The sequence below is a fragment of the Glycine soja genome, chromosome 11, assembly GCF_004193775.1.
Source record: "Glycine soja cultivar W05 chromosome 11, ASM419377v2, whole genome shotgun sequence".
Taxonomy (NCBI): Eukaryota; Viridiplantae; Streptophyta; class Magnoliopsida; order Fabales; family Fabaceae; genus Glycine; species Glycine soja.
In genome coordinates this window covers 49,847,935-49,868,916 of record NC_041012.1, presented here as the reverse complement: position 1 = coordinate 49,868,916, position 20,982 = coordinate 49,847,935, and the positions used below count along the sequence as shown (strand labels likewise).

The 20,982-nt window shown below is 30.3% G+C and overlaps 1 protein-coding gene across 2 annotated transcripts; it reads right to left on the bottom strand.

Annotated features, from left to right (window-relative positions):
* Window positions 1–6,104, bottom strand: LOC114376462 (auxin response factor 4-like). Of its 2 annotated transcripts, none has more exons than XM_028334592.1 (12): window positions 5,191–6,104; window positions 5,047–5,103; window positions 4,771–4,944; window positions 4,546–4,630; window positions 4,357–4,447; window positions 3,641–3,805; window positions 2,560–2,679; window positions 2,379–2,457; window positions 1,649–1,811; window positions 783–1,540; window positions 495–685; window positions 1–292 (listed from the first exon to the last, which is right to left on the bottom strand). In XM_028334592.1, the coding sequence occupies exons 1-12, from the start codon at window positions 5,527–5,529 to the stop codon at window positions 106–108; spliced, it is 2,409 nt and encodes an 802-aa protein (XP_028190393.1). In that variant the 5' UTR covers window positions 5,530–6,104; the 3' UTR covers window positions 1–105. The 2 variants fall into 2 exon arrangements, with proteins under 2 accessions (XP_028190393.1, XP_028190394.1); XM_028334593.1 differs by having other exon boundaries at window positions 106–292; window positions 783–1,537.
* Between the last annotated feature and the right edge of the window lie 14,878 nt (window positions 6,105–20,982).

The following is a 20,982-nucleotide window of genomic DNA, read 5'->3' as shown; positions in this document are numbered from 1 at the left end:
TGGTATCAACAGATGTGGAAAATAGTATTGAACTATTATTGATCATACAGCATAGAAATAGGGCCAACAACACAATACTTGTACTAAATCAAGACAACCCTGAAACTACATTCTAACCACTGTTGGAGAAGAATCTGGCTGACCCACAGAGGAAGACTTTGAAGCCTCCATCGTCACTGGTGCCTGTTCCAAACAACTCTGGGTATCATCATTGATCATCATCCCAATTGTCATCTTTTCCACCTCATCTTGTGTATGTATATGAATCTTGGATACCACATCGCAGAACTCACTGCAGACAAAAAGGCAAAATGCAATTTTTTTCAGTGTATTTCACATTTTCACCTACAATGTTATGTTACATAAGATAATAGTTTGGAACAGGAGTGAGGTTCTATTGGTCCCGTCCCATCAGTTAATTGAGTAGAATAAGGTGATGATGGCCAATGAAAACTAACTAAAACATGGCAAAGCTAAGGAAGATGACCACTTACTGCCACGGATCGTCTCCCACAACCATAATGTCGTTTTCACTGTCAGTGTAGAGGATTCTCCATCCCTTATTAGGATCTATTAGAAGGCCTTCCATGCTAAATAGTCTCTCTAGTTCAATCAGCAGGTCATTGTAGCTGCTCAATCTTGAGAGATCAATGGCTCTTCCAACTAAGCTACCTTGCTTGTGAACCTTCATTCAGTATTATGTTACATGGGTGGGCAAATTGTCAAAGGAAGAGAGAAAAAGGCATATTTCACAATATAACTCTGTTGCTATCGTCGCTCACCTTTGTGCAGCTTCTTTTAGCAGAGTTCTGTAAATTTTGGGCGGTAGTTTCCCCGGACAAGGAAATTCCAAATAGTTTACAAGCTTTTACCTGCCCCTTGAAATTGTCATCCTTTGGAATCCTCATGTTTGCCCCTAAAGAAGCAGTACCAGAAATATTGTCCTGCAGCTTCTGCTCATTTGGAATTGTGATGTCTGACCGTCCAACTTCATTTCTCATGATCCCTGACTGAGTAGAAGGAGTGTTAAATGGGATATTCTCTCGTTGGAAATTGGTCGGTTTGGAGCACAAGATGCTGCTACCTTGACCAGCATTGTGAATATCACCATAAGGGAAATATGCAGTTTGAATAACTTCTGGTCCTAAAGAGTGAAAGCTAGGTTTGGTTGCCTGATGCAGGTTGTTATTTGAGTAACTGACATTGGGTTTGCCCCAAGAACCAAAGTTCAAATCAGCCTTTCCTGTTAGGGATCTAAATGGACATATTTCTTGACCTTGCAAGACCCTTGGAAACATGTTAGTTTCCGAAAAGCCTGCAAAACTAGAAGGGTGAACCCTCATAAACTCAGCAGCAGAAATCTTTCTCACTCCAGTTGATGCAAGATTAGGATGACTTGGAGATCTGATCTCAAATTCTGGCTGCTTAGTTACTTTGTCACATCCATAATATAGTGACATAAAACCCGTATTTTCTTGACCTTGCAAGACCTTGGATGATCTTACTGACTCCTCAGAGTCCATAAACCCACTGCCTCCTGCTGCCACAGATGCAGAAGCCAAAAATTAAATAGAGGATGATTAGGATCTCGAAGTTTACTGATTTATTTTACTTTGGCTGTCTCGGCATTAGGATTTGGGATTCATACCAGTGGTGAGGTGACTGGGTGTGGCAGCCTGCAGACCTGGCCTCAGTTTCTTCAGCCTTCTGGAGGATTGAATGCTCAAGGGAGGAAGAGACGAAGAAGGATCAATCTCCCATGGAGATACTCTATCTTGATGACTAATCTCAATATCCTCATCCCATCTGACCTGTTGGATATCACAGTAACAAGGTATCACCATTTGGTCTATATTAATGTATTGTGTTAAAATTTAAAAACACTATTTTTGTAGAGCGAGCTTGATTCGATTGCAGGCTTAAATGTAAGCTTTTCTCTGGGTATGATAATTGCAGGTAAAACAATTCAGAGTGAAATCTAGCAAAATAGAGCAGTATATTATGCATGAAGGCAATATACTGTGCAAGGATGTATCATATCATATATAGAATTTTGGGGAAAGGATTAGATTTCTTGGTGAGTGGATCCATATAAAGTGGCTTCACAAAATTTCAGTTTGAGGAGGGTATCTAAAATCAGAGTTATTAATTTCTTATCCTAACCCTTCTCAATGAACTGCAACTACAAAAGAAAGTGATAAAAGGAATATATAAATAAAAAACCTCACATGAAAATGCATCTTCAATAAAAGGTTGATGAAGCATAACATATCTTCAATGGCAAAGTCGGTGAAGATAAAATCCAGAGCAAATGCTAAATGTACAATATAAGGTCAAAACATTCTGCGTAGTTTGTAAAGAAAAAATAGCAAATGTACCATCAAGCACCTCCATTTTGACTTGGGCCATTTATAGGGATCCAAATCACTCATTCCAGTCACTATACCACTAGTACACCTGCAACACAGGAAGAAAATGTCATATTCCTATAGATATTTCTTTGTTTTATTCATGGAAGATAATGGTTAAAATATTATAACTGTGTTGTAGTTAGTTGACCTTCTTTCCGGAGATTCATCCATTTCAAATTTCATTTTGAATCTTGTCCCGATGGTCACTGGATTCTTGATGCTTTTGATATATTTTTGGTAGGGCACAACAAAATCCGCATGACTTGCTCTGTATTATACCAAATTTAAATGTTACAAATCTATTGCTAGATTCATATACCTATCATGAGTACGCTGAAATCCTTTATCAAACAAGAAACAGAAAAAACCTCAATAATGAACACGGTGCAAGATGTAAGGATCCTACTGGCAAATGAACAGTCAAATGGAACATAGGATCCTTACTATTTGACACAACAGAACAATATAACAAGGCAACTAACAAGTTACAGGTCAAATGGACAATTTCAATCATCTGATGATAGAATATGGATAAAAGCATGTGGTCATTTTGTTGACTGAAAAGTAGGTAGCAGGATGATCAGGGAAGCCTACTATAAAGAAGGAGGAAAAAGGAACACAAAATGAAAGAGCAAAATTAAATCGGTTATCCAATTCCTTTTCACAGGAAATATCACAGTATGGTCAGGAACCTCAGCTAGAATTAAAATCCATAACTGCCAAATATGGTTCTGCTGTTGTTTAACAGAAGCTGATGTAGTTCTATCAACAGCTAACTATCCACTCCATGTATGGTTTGGGAAGTATTTCGGACAACACCAAGATGATAAGGATATATTTGCTGATAAAGCCTACCTGTCTATTTCTGACCATTAAATCCCTTCCTTGACAAGGACGAAAAGCTCTTATTGGAAGAATAACAGACAACTAGGACAAATTAAATGACACATGTGAGCTATCTATCTAGCACTTCCTAGTAAGAACAAATGCTTTGTTCGGGTGCTTACTCTTTTCTCCATACCTTACCATATGAACTAGAATATTCTAATACTTCACTTTCATTGTAACTAAGATTCAATACTAACTGACAGATAAGTCATCATGACATACCTCAAATTGATGTTTCATCTATAATTTCCAACAACATAATGATAATGAAAGGTAATAATTAGAGTGTGTACTTCAAACACCTAGCAAAACGAAAAAAATCTTATTCATTAGTATGGTACCTTGGACTATAGAAAACATGAAACATGCTTTTCGCGGATATAGCATTAGCCACAGAAGAAAGGAAATTGGGATAATAACTCTGGCTACCAACAATTGATTCAGGAAGACCATTTCTCGGTCGAGCAGCTCTTCGGATTCCCAATCTCAATTCTCCATTTTCACCCCTGCAAAGATATTAATGAGCAACAAGGATCCACTATAAGGATATTATTATCACTCATTTTCCAAGCTTCCTGATTTTGGTTAGACATAGATTCTGGATAGTCGTGAACAAAAAATATCAGAGGTTTAGAGATATGTTCTACGAGAAGTTTTTTTTTTTTTTGTTTCCCCTGCGGATTTCTAATGCTAATTGGTACTTTCAGTCACTATGACAAGAAGTTTCCTTAATATTAATAATCAATAAAGAGTATACACTATTCATTTCAATAAAAGAACAACATAACATTGATTGCTAAAACAAGAACATACATATCAATACCAATTAAAACAAGAGTTTAATAGATATGAACAGTTAGTGTAAAAATTTACACTGTTAATCAGAAATCATCCTTTTGTATGATTTTTAAGGTAGTTATTTTGAAAATCAAACAAACTTATACTCTGCATGGCTGGTGGTTTGAAATTAAGTGACACTCTGACAGTATAACAATTCTTTACACTGTTTATTATATTCTTAAAACAAAATCCTACTTGAACACACACATATACACACCTAAGAAAGAGAACTGCATCTCCAGAAACAAGATTCTTTTGGCTAACAAAAATACTCCAGCCAGTAGTGAGCAGATGCCGCCTTGGTTGACCTGACAAAAATTACCACAAGGATTTTCTATATCATTTATATCAATATAAGATTATGAAGCCAGCCACACAGTTTTTTAATTAATTTTTTTCCAATTACCTCTGTAAATATGTCGAAATTTCCACTCCACACCATGCAAATCTTTGGCAACAAGCTCTTGAGAAGGTCTTTGCTGCTTATAATCCTGTAGTGGGCACAAAAAGAAATTTATAACTCCTAGGGAGACAATGAATTCAAAACTCCTAAACAATTTCATGTTACTAGAAATTCAAAACTAGAACATGTTACTAGAAATTCAAAACTAGAACATGTGAGATGTCACACCAAACGAGGAAAACAGTCTTCAGCAGCTCTGCGAGGGACAGAGAACCCCCCATGAGTGCTGGTATCTGAGGCTGTAAGAGTTTTGCAAAACATGTGAGGGGTTGACTTTGTAGGTGTTGCTTCATTTCCCTCTTCATCTGTTCCCAATTCCTCAAGCTCTTTTCCCTCTAAATACTACAAACAATGCTCAAAGTAATAAGAAATTGTCATCCTTCTAAAGGAAAAACCAAAATTAACCAAAGATGCACCAAAACAGAATAATAACAAAAAACCAACCTCAGCCCGGGGAAGCAAAGTAACCTGTGTATAAACCTCATCATTCTCCTTATTGGCCTATTCATAGAGAAAAATACAATTAAACCAAACCAAATAAACAAATAGAATCAATACAAGTTTCATTCTCAGTTTGAGCACACTCACGAGTAGCTGAATATTGACAACTCTAGAAAAGATCTGTGGCTGAAGATCATAGGTTGGCATCTCCATTGGTGAAAAGGGAGAGAAAGATGAAGCTTGTTCTAAGTGCCCTTGTGGGAAATAGACCACCACATTCCCTTTCTTCGGGAGGGAAGTGAGGGGGCCAGCACAAGCGTGCCAAAGCTCAAGATAAGAAGAAGACACACGTGCGGAGGAGGAGCCAGAGGATGAACATGTTGAAGAGGACAACGCAAAAGCAGCACCTTTCTCACACTCCTCATTGCAAGACGCACTCTTTTCAGCCTCACTCGTCACTGCATCATCATTCAGATCAATTTCCATGAACACACCCCAGTGTGGTTGTTGTTTGTTGGTTCTCTTCTGAAGTAGGACTCAAGTGGGAAACCAAAGAGAAAAAAAAAACAGAGAAAAGAGAGAATAAAGGAGGCCAAGAGTGCAACCAATCAAGTGGGTTTTTAAAAAAAGGAAAGGCAGAAAGTGAGAACTGTAACAAAATGGAAATGAGGTCAAATCATGAAAAAGGAGTTTATGTTTGGAGGGACACCACAAGGGAGAAAAGAAGAATAAAAACAGGGGAGGAGTGGAACAGAGGACACGGTGGGAAGAAGAAGAACTGAAGAAGAGAAGAGTGTCAATCAAATAATAACAAGAAATTCAAAGTATTATTCCACTCCCATTTGAAGGTACTTGAAAGAGGGAGCAGAAACATCAGACATAGCCAATTGCATAGGGGGCACAGAAATAAAAGGTAACAAAAGCCAATGTGGTAGTGCCTTTTGGACTTGGGTTGGGTTGGGAGTGTTATGTTAGAGAGAGAGTGTGTGTGCGTGTGTGTTGGGTGGGGGGGACAAGCCAAGACAGTACAGAACCCGCACTCCCCCACCCTCTTTCTTCTCCTTTGCTTTGCACTTAACTTTATCTTTTTTTCTTCTTTATTATTAATAATTTCCATCACTTGTGTTGTTGTGGGTGAGGCCCTCCACCAACACCAACACAACCAAAAAGGAACCAAGGAGCCCTTTCATTCATTTCATTTCAATTGATTGATTAAACATCTTGTGCTACATTATTTTTCTCCCTTCTTCCCTCACAGAAAAATTCAACCTGACATCTTAACCCACCACACATTTTATTAGGTACGTAAATATTATGGCAATGGATACCATGGTTGAATTCAAGTGAAAGTTTTATAGGTTAATTCGTCAACCATAAGTAGAAAAAAAAATGTTAGATTTTTTTCAGCTGATTTTATTTGTAGGCCTGTGATATCCAACATTTTTAGAGCCATACGGTTCATTAAATAAAATCACTAACTTCTTTAAAGTTCCTTAATATTAAATACTGATGCCAACTAACTACAACTAAAAATATTTAATTAGCATACACAGTACTACACGGTTAAACAATAAAAATCCATTCTTAGTTTAGTTTTAAGGTGGTTATCATGGTTTTAAATTGTAATGGTTAAGGTTGTAGGGAAGTTATCAAGGTTGTAGACTGTGTTTGGAAACACGTTTTATTCGCGTTGAAGGAAAAAATTCCACATTCCAAAGCAACTACAGTATTGTTTTTGCGTTGCATCCAGTTTACCGGCTACACAAATACAAACATAAAAGTTATGATTGGGGTTTTGTCACAATCCTTCACATTGTGAAAAATTATGAACAAGTCGGTCAATGCAACCCAATTGGGGTCGCGAGTAAAAAAAAAACCTTAGCATTATAATCAAAATTGTGCACAACTATTTTTTAAACCTTAGTAATTAAAGCCGTTAAATATAATATCTTTGTAATCGAATCACAACATAAAAAAATAAAAAACTTTAACACTTTAGACATTGCTTGTTTCTTTAATTGTAATAAATATTTTTTAATTGAATCGAGTGAGGGGTAGGATAAGGATACTATTTAGTGTGGATTGGGTTTGGTTTGGCAGCAAGTATGATATGGGCGTGTTGTTAGTTGTTAGGACTCATTCCTAATCAGTGGCTCTCAGACTTTAGAAAGAGGAGCCCTCTCTGAATCAACAGTCCACTCCTTTACATATCTCACGTCTCATCACTCTTTCCTTTTTTCATATTTTTCTAGTCATCATCTTCTCACGCGCCTGTAAACTTTATTACTTACTTGTCCTTCTTTTATGTGTTTTCTTCTCTGCAAAAATAGACCCTTCATCCCATCAGTTCGTGTAGCATGTACTCCGGGGGGTAAAATCTAATTCTAATGGGGTCAAGTTAACAATGAATTTCATTTTTCGTGTAATGTATATTGATGAATAACTATAGCATTCACAATTGGACAGCTATATATAGAATTGACACAACAATTTGCAAAACTTTCAGATAGAAATAAATCGAATAGGACAGGGTCTTTAAATGCTACTTTTTCTGATGCTAAATTATGATAGATAACTACTGCACGTTCATATCTTTATTCTTTAGCAAGCAATTAAAGGGTCAACTAGGATTTGGTTGACTAACGGTTGCTTAACTAGTGTAAAATAATAATGAAAGGTTTGAGTAGTTTGTAGGTTTTGAATTCAATCCTCCATGAGTTATTAAATTGGATTCAACAGCCTTCATTCTTCTAGGTAAAACGTCAAATAGCTATCAAAATCACTAATGCTGTGTATCATCTGTTCAAGCATGAATATGGAAGATTTTTTTTTGTAAAGAAGGGGTTGGTTAGTTTTTATTTTTCTTTTTCTCTTTAGTTTTTTTTTTATCTGGAATAATATCACGCTCTGGCAACATTGTTCGAAAATTAATCATGTGATCGGATCACTCTTCACATGTCAATAACACGTTGGACTCATCCCTTCAAATACGATCCTCAATTTAGTAGTCAATTGGCGTCCAATTCCTGAAATCATGTCACCACACCATTGGCATAAGCATGCATGTTGCTTATTTAGGTATGCTTAATGTAATATGCAATTGATCTTCTAAGGGGGCATACAATAGGATGACGATGTAAAATCACTAAACAAGTCACAAAATTTCTCTATAAATACTTGCATTGTTCCTTTCATCAAATACATTTTATTCCACCTATAATGTTTTTTTACTTTGCTAAATGAGCATCGAAGTCTCTACAAATATGCATCCTCCAACGCACGTTAGGTTCTCATTGATATTGATGCAACTAATTTAACTGATTAAAGAAGTTGCTATAGTAGTTGGATCAAAACAATTTCTTTCTGGACTATCAAGATAAGAGTTTTTTAGATAAACATATATAAAATAAGATAAAACTTTTCAAGAGCTTTTGAAAAACAATTAACATTTCTTCCCTTTCAATTGTATCACTTTGTCTGTCTTTGCTAGAGACAAGCCTTGTCAGTGCATGCATAATCGAAACACTCGTATAAGAATCGATTCCTAATAATGCTTTGAGTAATATCTTTTTATAAAGTAATATTATTAATTAAAATATTGGCATGCACGGGTTAATTCCGATTTTTTACTTTTACTTTTCTTAAATAATTATTTATAAAAAGGTGTTAACGCAATCATTTGTCATTATCGACGAAGTTAAAAAAATGAAAGAAGTATGTAACTTGATCATAGATATTTGCATAAGAAAGAATATGCAGAATTTATACTGATCGCGAGTTACGAGAAAGTTGCTGGTGTGAAGTAACTAAACATTAAGATATTGACATATTTTTCTATACTTAATTACATGAAAAAATGAAAGCAAGGGAGTAAAATCAAAATTAGTGTCGTTCCTTTAATAGTAAATATACATTGCTTGTATACTAGGGTTCTGTTCACAATGTGTTTGCATTGCAGAGTTATACACTCTTCCTGGTGACTAAGCTTGTAGTTTCCACCAAAGGATGCTTTAATTTCGAAGTTCTAACTTTGTCGTATTTGTTAGCAAATGGATTATGATTATCACAGTCGTAATAGCTAGTAATATTCTAAGAACATGATAAACTGATTCCTATTATTTAGTTATATACGCATCAGCATCTATATACTAAAAATATTTACAGTCATCGTAGGATAAATTTGTTATTTCTTTTATATATACTAATTAGCTTTTGATATTAGTAATAATTTTTTATTAGTTGGCATTGTAGTTTTATTTACACTGATAGTGACAGGATTTAACCTATATATATAATAATTCTTCTTAATTAGTTCTCAAGCTCTTTTGATTTCCATTAATTAGATTTTGCAATGAAATTAATGACTTTTTTCTTCTTCTTGGGTAGTGCATTAACTTAGTTTTAAAAGATGCCCACAGAAGATGCATATATCTTCACATGCCTACAAAGGGATAGTAGACAATTAGATATGGGACGTGACTTAAAGGGTTGTCTGTCCTCGTGCTAAAGTCATGCAAGTTTCATAAAAAAAAAGTTGGTTTAGTCCACATCAAAAGTGGGGTTATATTGACTGAAAAGTTGGAGTTGGCTTGATACTTCTCTTTTGGTATGCCAACATGAAGGGAAATCAAAAAGATCAATTGTATTATGCTTTATTATATGTCACCGACAAGAAGTATTTTATTATCTGTTTACATTAAATCAAATTATATACTAGTAATTAGTTAGCATAAATAACTATTCAAATATTTTTTAGAAAAATATAAATTTAATTAAAATACATTAGATATTTTATACAATCATCTAATTGCAAATTATCATATATAATAAATTTATTAATTTAGATAATAACTATTTTAAAAAGAATAACTATGTCTCGGTTAAAAAAAAAAAAGAATAACTATGATGATTTCTTACACTTAATATTTTATGATCCTATATTTCTTGTAGTTATATTTGTGTGTGTAACTAACTTAATATTTTAGGAAACATTATTTATATTGCTAGCGAATAAATGGTTTCAGAAATTTGGGTATAAAGTATAAACCTAAAAAGGGGGCAAATATGCACCACAAGATGTTAAACAATGACTAAAGTTAGTTATAGTCTAGATGTCTGCCACCAAAGAAGAATATTTTTCATATATCTATTGGTACCTATTTTTGTTTCTATTTTTACCTTTTTTTTATTATCATCACATAACATTTTCTTGTTTTCTCTCTCTCTTACTCTTTTTTTTCCTTTTTTTTTTTTCTCTTTCTTTCATTTACTTCTTACACCCATTTTTTTGGGAGTGTTCAACAATCATTTTTTCCATCAAATGCTTGATATAAAAAGCATGTTTTTCTTTCCGGGTTTGTTTTTCATCTTGATTTAGGATACCGACAATAGCAGTCTTGTTTGTTGGAGAGATTCTATCCTTTTTATGTACACGCGCCCTATATAATTTTTTTAGAATTCGTTAAATATCTAATGACCCTTTTAAAAGGTTATTATTTTTCTTAGTTAAAAATAGGGGATCAATGAAGAATTGATTATATTTGAAGTTCAACTCACTGTTAATTAATGATGAATGTTGCAATTTAAGGAATCTTTTCTTACCGAAAGTGATGGCAATTTTAAATTCTTTTATTTTTTTAAATATAAAAGAAAATTTAGATATTTCATGATTAAGTTCATTTTATACGTTTTTAACTACATCCATCTTTACTTCAAAAAAGAAAAAAGAAAAAAAAACTGCATCCATCTTTTTAGGCTTTATTGTGCATTTTTACATCATTTTTCATTCCTAATTTTATGCATTCTTGATTTGTATATTACATATGAAATCAGTTATGTACATTTTATCTTAAATAGAAAAAGTAGAGAAAAATATATTATTTTCGTTAAAATTTTCAAATTTTATTTTTGTTTCTTAAAAAAATTATTCTATTTTTGTCTCTTGAAATACAAAAGTGTTATTTTTAGTCTAACTATTTAACTATGTTAATTTAGTTAGAAAGATTCTAGATAAAATAAAATATATATCTATTTAACCCGTATTGTTATCACGTATGATTAAAGATATAGTTATGAGATATTTTGGGTTGTTTACTCTATTAGATAAATAAATGGTTTTTTAGATGAAAATAAATGATTAATGTATAAAAAAGATAAATAAATAATTATAATATGCTGATGTATATCTTTGGTCTAAGATAATAAAAATAATACTTATCGAGTATTTATACCTTGTGTCTAAGAGATTATTCTTAACATTTATAGGATAAAATGTTCTAATTCTCTCGTCATTCATTAATCTCGGTTGAGTCAACCTTATTTTATCAAACAGTAAAAAAAATTAATCAGCAAAATTAATGCATTAAGATAAAGGAAAAAGGGTAGAAGAGGTACTCAACCCTCACAATTTGAGCCATTACATAACCAACCCAACTTCTCATAGATCCTCTACCCCAACTATGCCAATTTGCCAAATTAATTAACTAAGCACTCTGTACTCAATGAATACAGAGGATAATTACACTATCTATACCAGATCCACAAATCCCATCTTATCAGCAGCTTTTGACAAAATCCAATTCTGTTACCCCTATATGTAAAAACCAGTAAACATTACTCCTATCTATATAGTTTACGTAACAGTAACCAAAAAGCTCCTTCTGTATTTGACCAACCGAGAACACATGACGTGACTAATGAATAATACATAAAAAAAAACATGACTAATGAAAACATACCTCCCCTTAGATGCACCTGAATACATTTTCTCTCTTTTCTTTTAATTTAAAATATTATAAAATATAAAGAGTAGACCACGAGTTATTACATAAAGAAATTTAATACCATATTTTAATCCAAAACTTTAAGACTCATGTTTATGAGTTTTTTCTCATGATACTCAATTTTTTTACTTCTATCAGATTTGAGACTCCAAAAAACCCAAAACTTTCACTTCACACTTGTACTTCAAGGAATGGTCTCAAAAGTATTTCACTTATCACATAAATGATTATAAGATTGTAATCAACCTTAGATAGTAAATCACTTTACAAATTCGAATATCTCACCCAGTAATTATAAGAAATGATAATATTCTCATGCAAAAATATTTTTTCTCTCAATAAAATAACTTCGTTTTACTATCTCTCTTCTCAAACATCCACTCTTCATGTGTATTTTTTCTACTAATTTTCTTATCTATTTATAGTGAAAATTGTCATCTACTATAATAAATAAGTTATGTTGAAAGTTGAAAAAAAAACAATTTTTAATGCATTTATTTAAATAAATTTCATCTACTAAAATATAATCTTTCACTTTACATTTAAATCACTCAAACCTTAATGATAAAAATTTAATTTCCATATTAGCGCCCTATCTTTTATCTTTTGTATTAAAACTATAAAAAAACTGAAAATTACATTATTCTCCGAAACAAACTTGGCATTGAAGCGATGCATCAACATAAAACAGCTATTAATTACAAAGTCGATCGACTCATGATTTGGATCATTTGGTCACTCTTTTTTTAATTTCTCCTTCACGAAAATTAAGGATGTTTCTTCCACTTCTGTTGAGATCACACGTGGCACGGAGGCAGTAAAATTCCCATGTTTTCCCCCGTGGTTTTCTCTGAACTCTTTTTTCTGGATAGAAAGCTAGGTAAACATAACATTGTGACACAGACATTGACATGTAGTGTAATGACTTTATTAAAGCCATTGCAGCATAGAGAATCGGAGAAAGAAAGTGTGAGATTGAGAGTGAAGTGAGGGCGAGGCTTTTGTCTCTGTGTCCGTTTTTGGTTATATAAAAAAAAAAAAAAACAGGTTCAGTTACACACCCTAACGGAATAGACACAAAGATATAAGAGTCGTTTGAATCAATTAATGAACATTAATTATTAACTATTAAGTAAGGGTGTGTTTGCCAATCAATTCACGTTAAAAAAAAAAATCCTCACATAATTTTTTTGCTTTTAGGTCTTAGAACACGTGTTTTTTCGTTAAACATGAGTTTCAATAATTAACCAAACACATACTAATTAGTATTATTAATCAGTATCAATAAAAATAAAAAGAGACCACCCCAACCTGGAGACTCTTGTTTGATAACTGATATATATATGCAAAAGTTGTTTAATACTCATAAAATAGAGACTTCATTTTTTTATTTAATTTGGTTGATAAAAGAATAGAAATATGTGACAAATAGTATTTAAATGGATGAAAACATGTCAACTCTGACCAGTTTCATTCCTTCCTTCACAATCTTTCCAAAAAAGGAGAAATGAGAAATTGTGACTTATGAATTCTCAACCATCCAAATTTCTGCCTTTCCATCCTATCAAATAATTAAGGGGTCAATCTTTTCACCCAAAATTAATTTACCTACCAATGAATCATCACAATTCTTTAATTCAACCTAATCAATGTGTCTTTGTCCTGTTCCTGTGGATTGATTCTGTCTTTGTCTGGCAATAAGCAACTTTCCCCTGTTTCGTTTTTAGTCTTCATCATATGTCCGCATTCATCGTACCCTTCATCATATGTCCATGTCTCCTTTCCAGTATTGTTGGTGTGTGAATATTTCATTCAAGAATTTTCATAGTTATACATACGATATACTAAATTCTATTATATTTTTTTAATGATTCTATTAATTAAGCATAAAATAAAAGCATTAAATACTTTACATGTTTTTTAAAAATTAAGAGTTTTTTTCATTTTTTTACAAAATATTGGAAGGATTGTTTAGAAAATACTATAAGATAATATAATAGTATAGAATTCGAACCTAAATATTTAGAGAAAACCGACACCGATGGTTGGTTGAAGGTATACGAATACCATAATATTTCATTAACATGGGATTTATATAGCTCTTAATTAACTCTATTTTGCATTTGTAAAACATGAAATATTGGTTTGCTAATTATGAAAGTAGTCCTGTTTTCCGTATAATGACTAATTTGTAAAGGTGCCCTATGCTTAGCTTAGTTCCAAAAAACAAAGAGCTGGGTGGGTCCATCATAGGAGACAAAGGGTATCCCCATGATTACTGACCTGCAATTGGGGTATCACACCCATAAACAGTTACTTTTACCAAAGTTAGAGTTTGGACGAAACATCAAAGAGAGATAAGAGGTGCCTAGGGTCATTATCTCTCTTTTGGATATTATACTAATTTTAAGCAAGCATAATTATAGATCAAAGATTTAATTGGATTGAGGTTTAGATATGTTTCAAGAGCTTTCATTACCACTAAATCGTGATAAGGTTATCTTAATCAAACCGGACCCACTACTCATCTGGTTCTTTCTAGCTTCAAGAGTTAAAAGACTCCTAAAATCCTTATATTTAGGTTGAGTGAATTGGTTGGAATTTAGCTAGATCAGTACGCAATTTAAAATGCAGTAAGGATTATTTTTATATAAAAATATATATACATTTCTTGCGATGCACCAAATATATTAATTGCACGTTATTATTTTTAAATTGTTTAAATTGTGTATAATCTTCCATATGACAATATCATAACCATCTTCCTAACTTGAGCAGTTCCCTGTCTTGGGTGTCAAAAGATATGATAACCCCTTGTCTATTACTATTTCACTGATAAAGATTGAAAACAATCACTCACATTTTGAGAAAAAGAGTCATTGCAGAGGGGAATTATATACTGTGGCTAAGATTTTTGTACCAACAATGGTTGATCACAGTAGAGGACCTAGAGGTAGGCGTGCTTTATCTATTTTTTTAATTTAAAAGTTATTTTTTAGGCTAAATATAAAAGTGAGTTTTAAAAATAATATAACAGTTATTTGTCTATTTTTATTTTCTTTATTTTAGAAAAAAGGGAAAATGAAAAGAGAGAAGGGAGAGAGAGAGAGAAGAAAAAGAGAGAAGAAAAAGAGAGAAACCGATAGATAAGAATAATTATTATTTTTAAAGTTCTTTCACCTATTTCTTTTATAAAAAAACAAGTTTTTCAATTTCTTAAAAATTTTAAAAATACATTTGACATAACTTTTCCTTCTAAAAATTATAAAAGCTACTAAAAAACTAAATCCTACATAATTTTAGACAAAACTTTCTTTTGATAGAGACAACAACATCTCTCACTCAAATAAACAATTCTTTTGATTTATGTGGGAGTAAAACTCCCCTTTTAAGTACTTAACACAATTATTTATTTTAGACTCCAATTTTATTTATAAGGTGAAAGGCTCAAATCTTAGAATTTGCTACTCAAAATGGACTTCACCTAACTTCCACTCCCACCGAAAGGTTAATTTCAAAGTTTTTCCAATTCCTAGTTAAAATTAAAAGAAAAATCACATTATATTAGTGATATTGTTTTATGTTTGTCCCTTTGTTATAATCAATTTTTTGTATATTTTTCAAGAAATTTTAAACTTAGGTAAAATAATTTATATTTAAAATTATAAGAAGTACATAATTAATTTTAAAATTTATGAGTTAAGATTATTCAAAATTATAAAATTATGCATAATTTATTTAAATCACAACAGTATTATTATTACATTAAGCGCTCCCAGGCTCCCAGCCCAACTTGTGCATGCTCGAAAATTTTCGGGCTGCATTTACACGAGCATTCTAAAAAGTAAAAAGCCCACTGAAAATTTGGGTCCGCTGCAAAAATATACGGCGAGGGAAGAACAACTGCAATATTCTGATCGAGAATTAATTTTGGACTCAAAATGTATAAGAAAAACTCAAAAAGGGAAAAGATGGGTGAGGAATAAATCTAAATCAATATTGAATTTATTAGAAATACTAGTTTCGTGGACGACTTTATAGTCAATTTGGCTTTTTAAAAAAAATGTGCAGAGTGTGAAAATATGGCTGATTTCATTACTTCTCTTGCCACCAAAATATAATTGACGATAGCATCCCTTATTTTCTTCTTCTTCTTTGGATATTACTATCTGCTGAACAAGCTTCTACCTTAATTTTCCTAAAAATCCAGACACAAAAGGAAAGTATGACGATGACCCTTTCATATTGAAAGACAATGAAAGGTGTTACAAATTAATTCTTTTGAAAATAATTTTGTGCAATAATTAGATGGTTGTTGGAACATCAACTTCCAAGTGCTAAAATATATCTTATCATCAATAGGACTCCTATGTCTAATGGCAATTGGCAAAAAAATAATCATAGTCCACTATTCCGTCAACACGACCATTGATGGATTGTTTGTTTTCTGTAAACCAAGCTCACCAAGAACACACAGGTTTGCCAAAAAGATAAAATCAACCAAATAAAGCAATTTGAGTCTTTAACTTCTTTTGTTCTTAATCTGTGTATTCTGGCATAAGAAGCAGCAAAGTAGTGATATAACTTATTTTTGACACATCGTTTACTTGTACATAATTAGCAAAAACTCGAGAATTGTAGAATATTGTTAAATCCATGCAAAAAATTTAAAAGTATGGATTATTAAATAAATAAAATATAAGAAATTAAAATTATTTATAAAATATGTATAGTTACTTAGATAAATTTTTTAAAATATTAATTGATTTTTTCAAAATTATAAAAATATATAATATTCATAATTAATTTAAAATAATTTGAATTAATTATCTGAGAGAGTGCATTCTAATCTCTCTCTCTCTCTCTCTCTCTCTATATATATATATATATGATGTGTCAATTGTTTGTGCATTCTGGACCCACTTTCTTTGACATTTTCTCTCTTGCTTTTCTCACCGCACGGGCTTCCATGCTAGTTTAATATAATACTATATATGAGACAGTGCATAATATTATGTATTTTTCTTTATGGTGGACGTTCCTAGATACGAACATTCTCATCTTATCAAGTGAAACCTTCTCTGGCGATGCAGCACAAAAATCCTCAAGATGGCATCTTCAGTCTTCATGTGTTATTGGAGGTCCATTTTTGCTCAGCTTTATTTGTCTCCATCTTCCACTTCTAGCTTCTTTTTCAATTAAAGTGAGCCAACACCTTTCCATATGGAACGAAAGATGGATGATTTTAAATCATATATTTTTCAATACATTGATTTTTGTTGCCTCTAAAAGTGTTTGATATTGAGGCTAATTGTTTATTATCGGCTGACTATTAATTTAGTCAGCCACAGTCAACTAATGCGATTCCATTTAAATAACTAAATTCTAACTTGCTCTAGTGCTAAATATGATTGCCAACTATAATAATTGTTTCTGATGGCTAATGCAACAGAATTGAATCAAACCTATTTAAAAGAATGTTTGGATGTGAAAGTCAATTATAAGTAATTTTTTCAAGGCTAGAGACATATGGAGTCATGATTTTCTAAAAAACAACATATGTGGTTAATGGAAAATAACATCTAATTGTTTGCATGTGGTGTGCAATAATTTTAGAAAACATGGGGCCATAACATAGAGCAGTCAACAAGAAAGAAAGTTAAAATTACAAATAGGAGAAACTCACATACAGAAGAAGTTTCCAACCAAACCAATCAAAATTATTTTTTTCAGCTATTTATCTTTTTATTTGCAACTTTCTTTACTGGAATTCCTTTGAGCCTTTATCCACTTACTTTTTAAAGAAAGAATTTAGCACATGAAATACTTTGTAGTTGGTGCAACCAACCTTTGCAATAACTCAAATGTAAGATTAAGATATTTTGTCTCACTTAATATGTAGAGGTGAGTTTTATTAATGATCTTTAAAGAGCAATTTTGTAAGGAAGAAAATATATAAAAAGTAAAATACGATATTTTAAGGTGAACTATATATTTTTATTCAAAAAAATATATAGTTAAAAAATAGGAAATTAAAAGAATTATTCATTATTGATTTGATAGGGAAAATGTTAATCTAATTACTTTGACTGTTTCTTTAGTTTAAATTGTATGTAATTTTCATCTTATATATTTTTTAAATTAATTAAATCTCTTGATTTTTAAAAGAAAAGCTTAATTACATTTTTTTTCACTCATCTTTCATGTTTTTTTGTGAATTATGACATATAGGATAATATGAAATGTCACCTTAAATGGACTTCTGTATTCAATTAGCATGAGATGCCATCTTGAGTAATGCCTACTTTTTTTTGGTTTTTTTATATCGGTATTGTGTTTTACAACCAATGAAAAAAGTACTTTTTTTTTACATCGGTTGAAATATAATTGATGTAGAAAAAATAAGATAAAAATAATCACTTAAGATCTATCTCCTATCACGGGACAAAAAATAAGCACAAAACTTCATTAATCCACTCCGCTTTGTCACATAATTTTTCCTATTACTTGTTTCTTAAAAAAGTCTATAAATTTAGTGAAATTTTGATAAAATTTAAAATAATTCATAAATTGGATATATATTAGGATTTAAAGAAGAATTTTTTTATTATTTTGAATTAATTTTAATTAGTTAGTATTAGAAAAAAAGAAATTTAAAAACAATTAATCTTAATCAGTTAATCAGGACAATGAAAACAAAATATAAATTTAAGAATTTTAAGTATAAGGAAATTGATGACAAAGATAAGTTTTATTGATTTAAAGTAAAAATAGATTAAAATGAGTAAAAAATTTGTAACTTTTTTTAAAGGAAAAACAAGTTTGTAGATAAAAACACAATTATAAATAAAAGAGCAATTAAAATTAAAATATTTATATAATACATATATTGATGTTAAATATAAAATTAATAATCTTTAAATAATATATAAGAGAATGAAAACATAATACGTAACATAAGTATAAATTTGAAATTCTGCCAATCAAAATATAACAATATAAATATTTTTCTGTATGAAAATTAACCTTAATTTCTAAATGATAGTTAAAATAATAATAATTGAACTATGATTAAGGAAATATCTAATCTAAGTAAACCAACATTTATAACATGTAGACGTTAGTTAATCAAGGTGAAGAATTTTCAATTTCTTTTTATGTACAGAAGTTAAACAACAAATTACTCTGAGATGATAATTAGCTTTTATTTCATGGTAATGCCAAACTATTATTTTTTATAATTATCATTTGTTATAATACTTGATTGTGATAAAATTTTAAAGGAGACCATATTGTAATTTAGTCTAAATATTTTAAATTCTAATTAAATAATTAATACACATGCATTACGCAATGTAACCATATAAATTTTCTATTTTTTATATCTTGTAAAAATTTTCTATATTTTAAAATACTGACAAAAAAACCTTGACATTGTGAGATATATAGGATACTAGTTAACTGACAATGACCATAAACTCCTTCGTATAACTACTTTGTATGATAGTTTTGACAATTGGATGCACTAGGTCAAAAATTGATGAATTGAGCAAGAAAAATTGGTTAAAATTGGCAAACCAATAAGTTTTTTTTTGGTAAAATTGGCAAAAAAGAGAGGCTAATTACGGGGAAAAATCACTTCACAATGGGTCAGTAAAAAAATACTTAATATGATAGTATTTATTTATTTTTCTTAAAAACTAAAAAACCAATCTAAGATATTTGTTATTTCTTTTTTATTGTATAATTTGAATGTGTTAATATTATTATTATTATTATTGGTTTTTATTATTCGAACCTAAATATAAGTATTATAATATATTTGATTTATACTTTTGTGTCAATTTTGAATGTTTAGAGCATATAAATGGTATTTTGGTTTTGGTTTTTCATATAAAAAATATTATGAGATCATGATTCTTTATTATTATTATTATTATTATTATTATTATTATTATTATTATAATTAAACTATTGATTATTGAAGTTATGTTTGATATTTTAATTACTAGTCTGAACTCAATTTGTGTTCTTAATTTTCATATAGTGGGTTTCTTGCTGTCATTTAAGATTTTCGAACTCTCATTAATTTTTATTTTTATTGTAAAAATAATTTAATTTGTAACGTTTCTTTTTTGCTGGATATCATTCCATCTCTCTGTTCACACAACAACCTAGATTTTAACTTCTTTTTTTCTTTATGGTTAAACAACTTTAGTTATAGTTACCTATGTAAGTAATTTTTATACAAATTCCATAAAAGGTCATTGTATTATCAACTTGCTTAATTTGAATAATTAACCTAAGCAACTTGCTTTTTTTTTTTTTCTTTGAATTGCAACGCGGTGCTAGAAGACCCACTACTACTTTTCACTTCTCAGATTCTTTCATTGACTTTTAAGCATTCAAGTCTATATTACTATTATTTAATTACAGATTTAGGATTATTTTTTATTCTTTTTTCATTTTAAAAAATTAAAATAATACTAATTACTATTATATATTTTTAATTATATTCATATATATTTAGTTCTTAATTTCCAAATGTTTTTCATATAATTTTTTAATAATTATTAAGATTAAATATGAATATTTTTTACATATATATTTTATATGTTTTAGATAATTCAAAGCGTCAAATAAAAAAATCATATAATAAAAAAAAATGTATATAAAGAAATAAGAAACATTTTTTTAATATAAATTAATTATACGTATCTTTTTAATTTGTATATTATTACCTTAAATGACACACACGTTTTTCTAAACATGTCATTTTATTCATTTCAAATGTTTGCCCATATTTTTTTTATTATCAAAAACGGTATTTTTTAAAAATGTTTATGAAAAATGTTTTAGCATTAAGTTACATGTTCAATATTTTGAAAACATCAATCTACCAATCAAATATAAAAAAAAAAACTGTAACATTCTATCAAATGTGCATCATTTATTCTTTTATGAAGAAATTTTAGGTAAAGATGATGTTTTATTTTAAAATAGGAAAATTTTGAAAATTTTTAAGGATATCAAACTTTAATTTCTATTTTTTCTATATTTTTCATATGTAAAAAAATTTAGAATGATAAAAAGTTATCGTTGTTATAATTTTTTAAATAATTATTATAAAAATTAATAAACTTATTATATACATCAA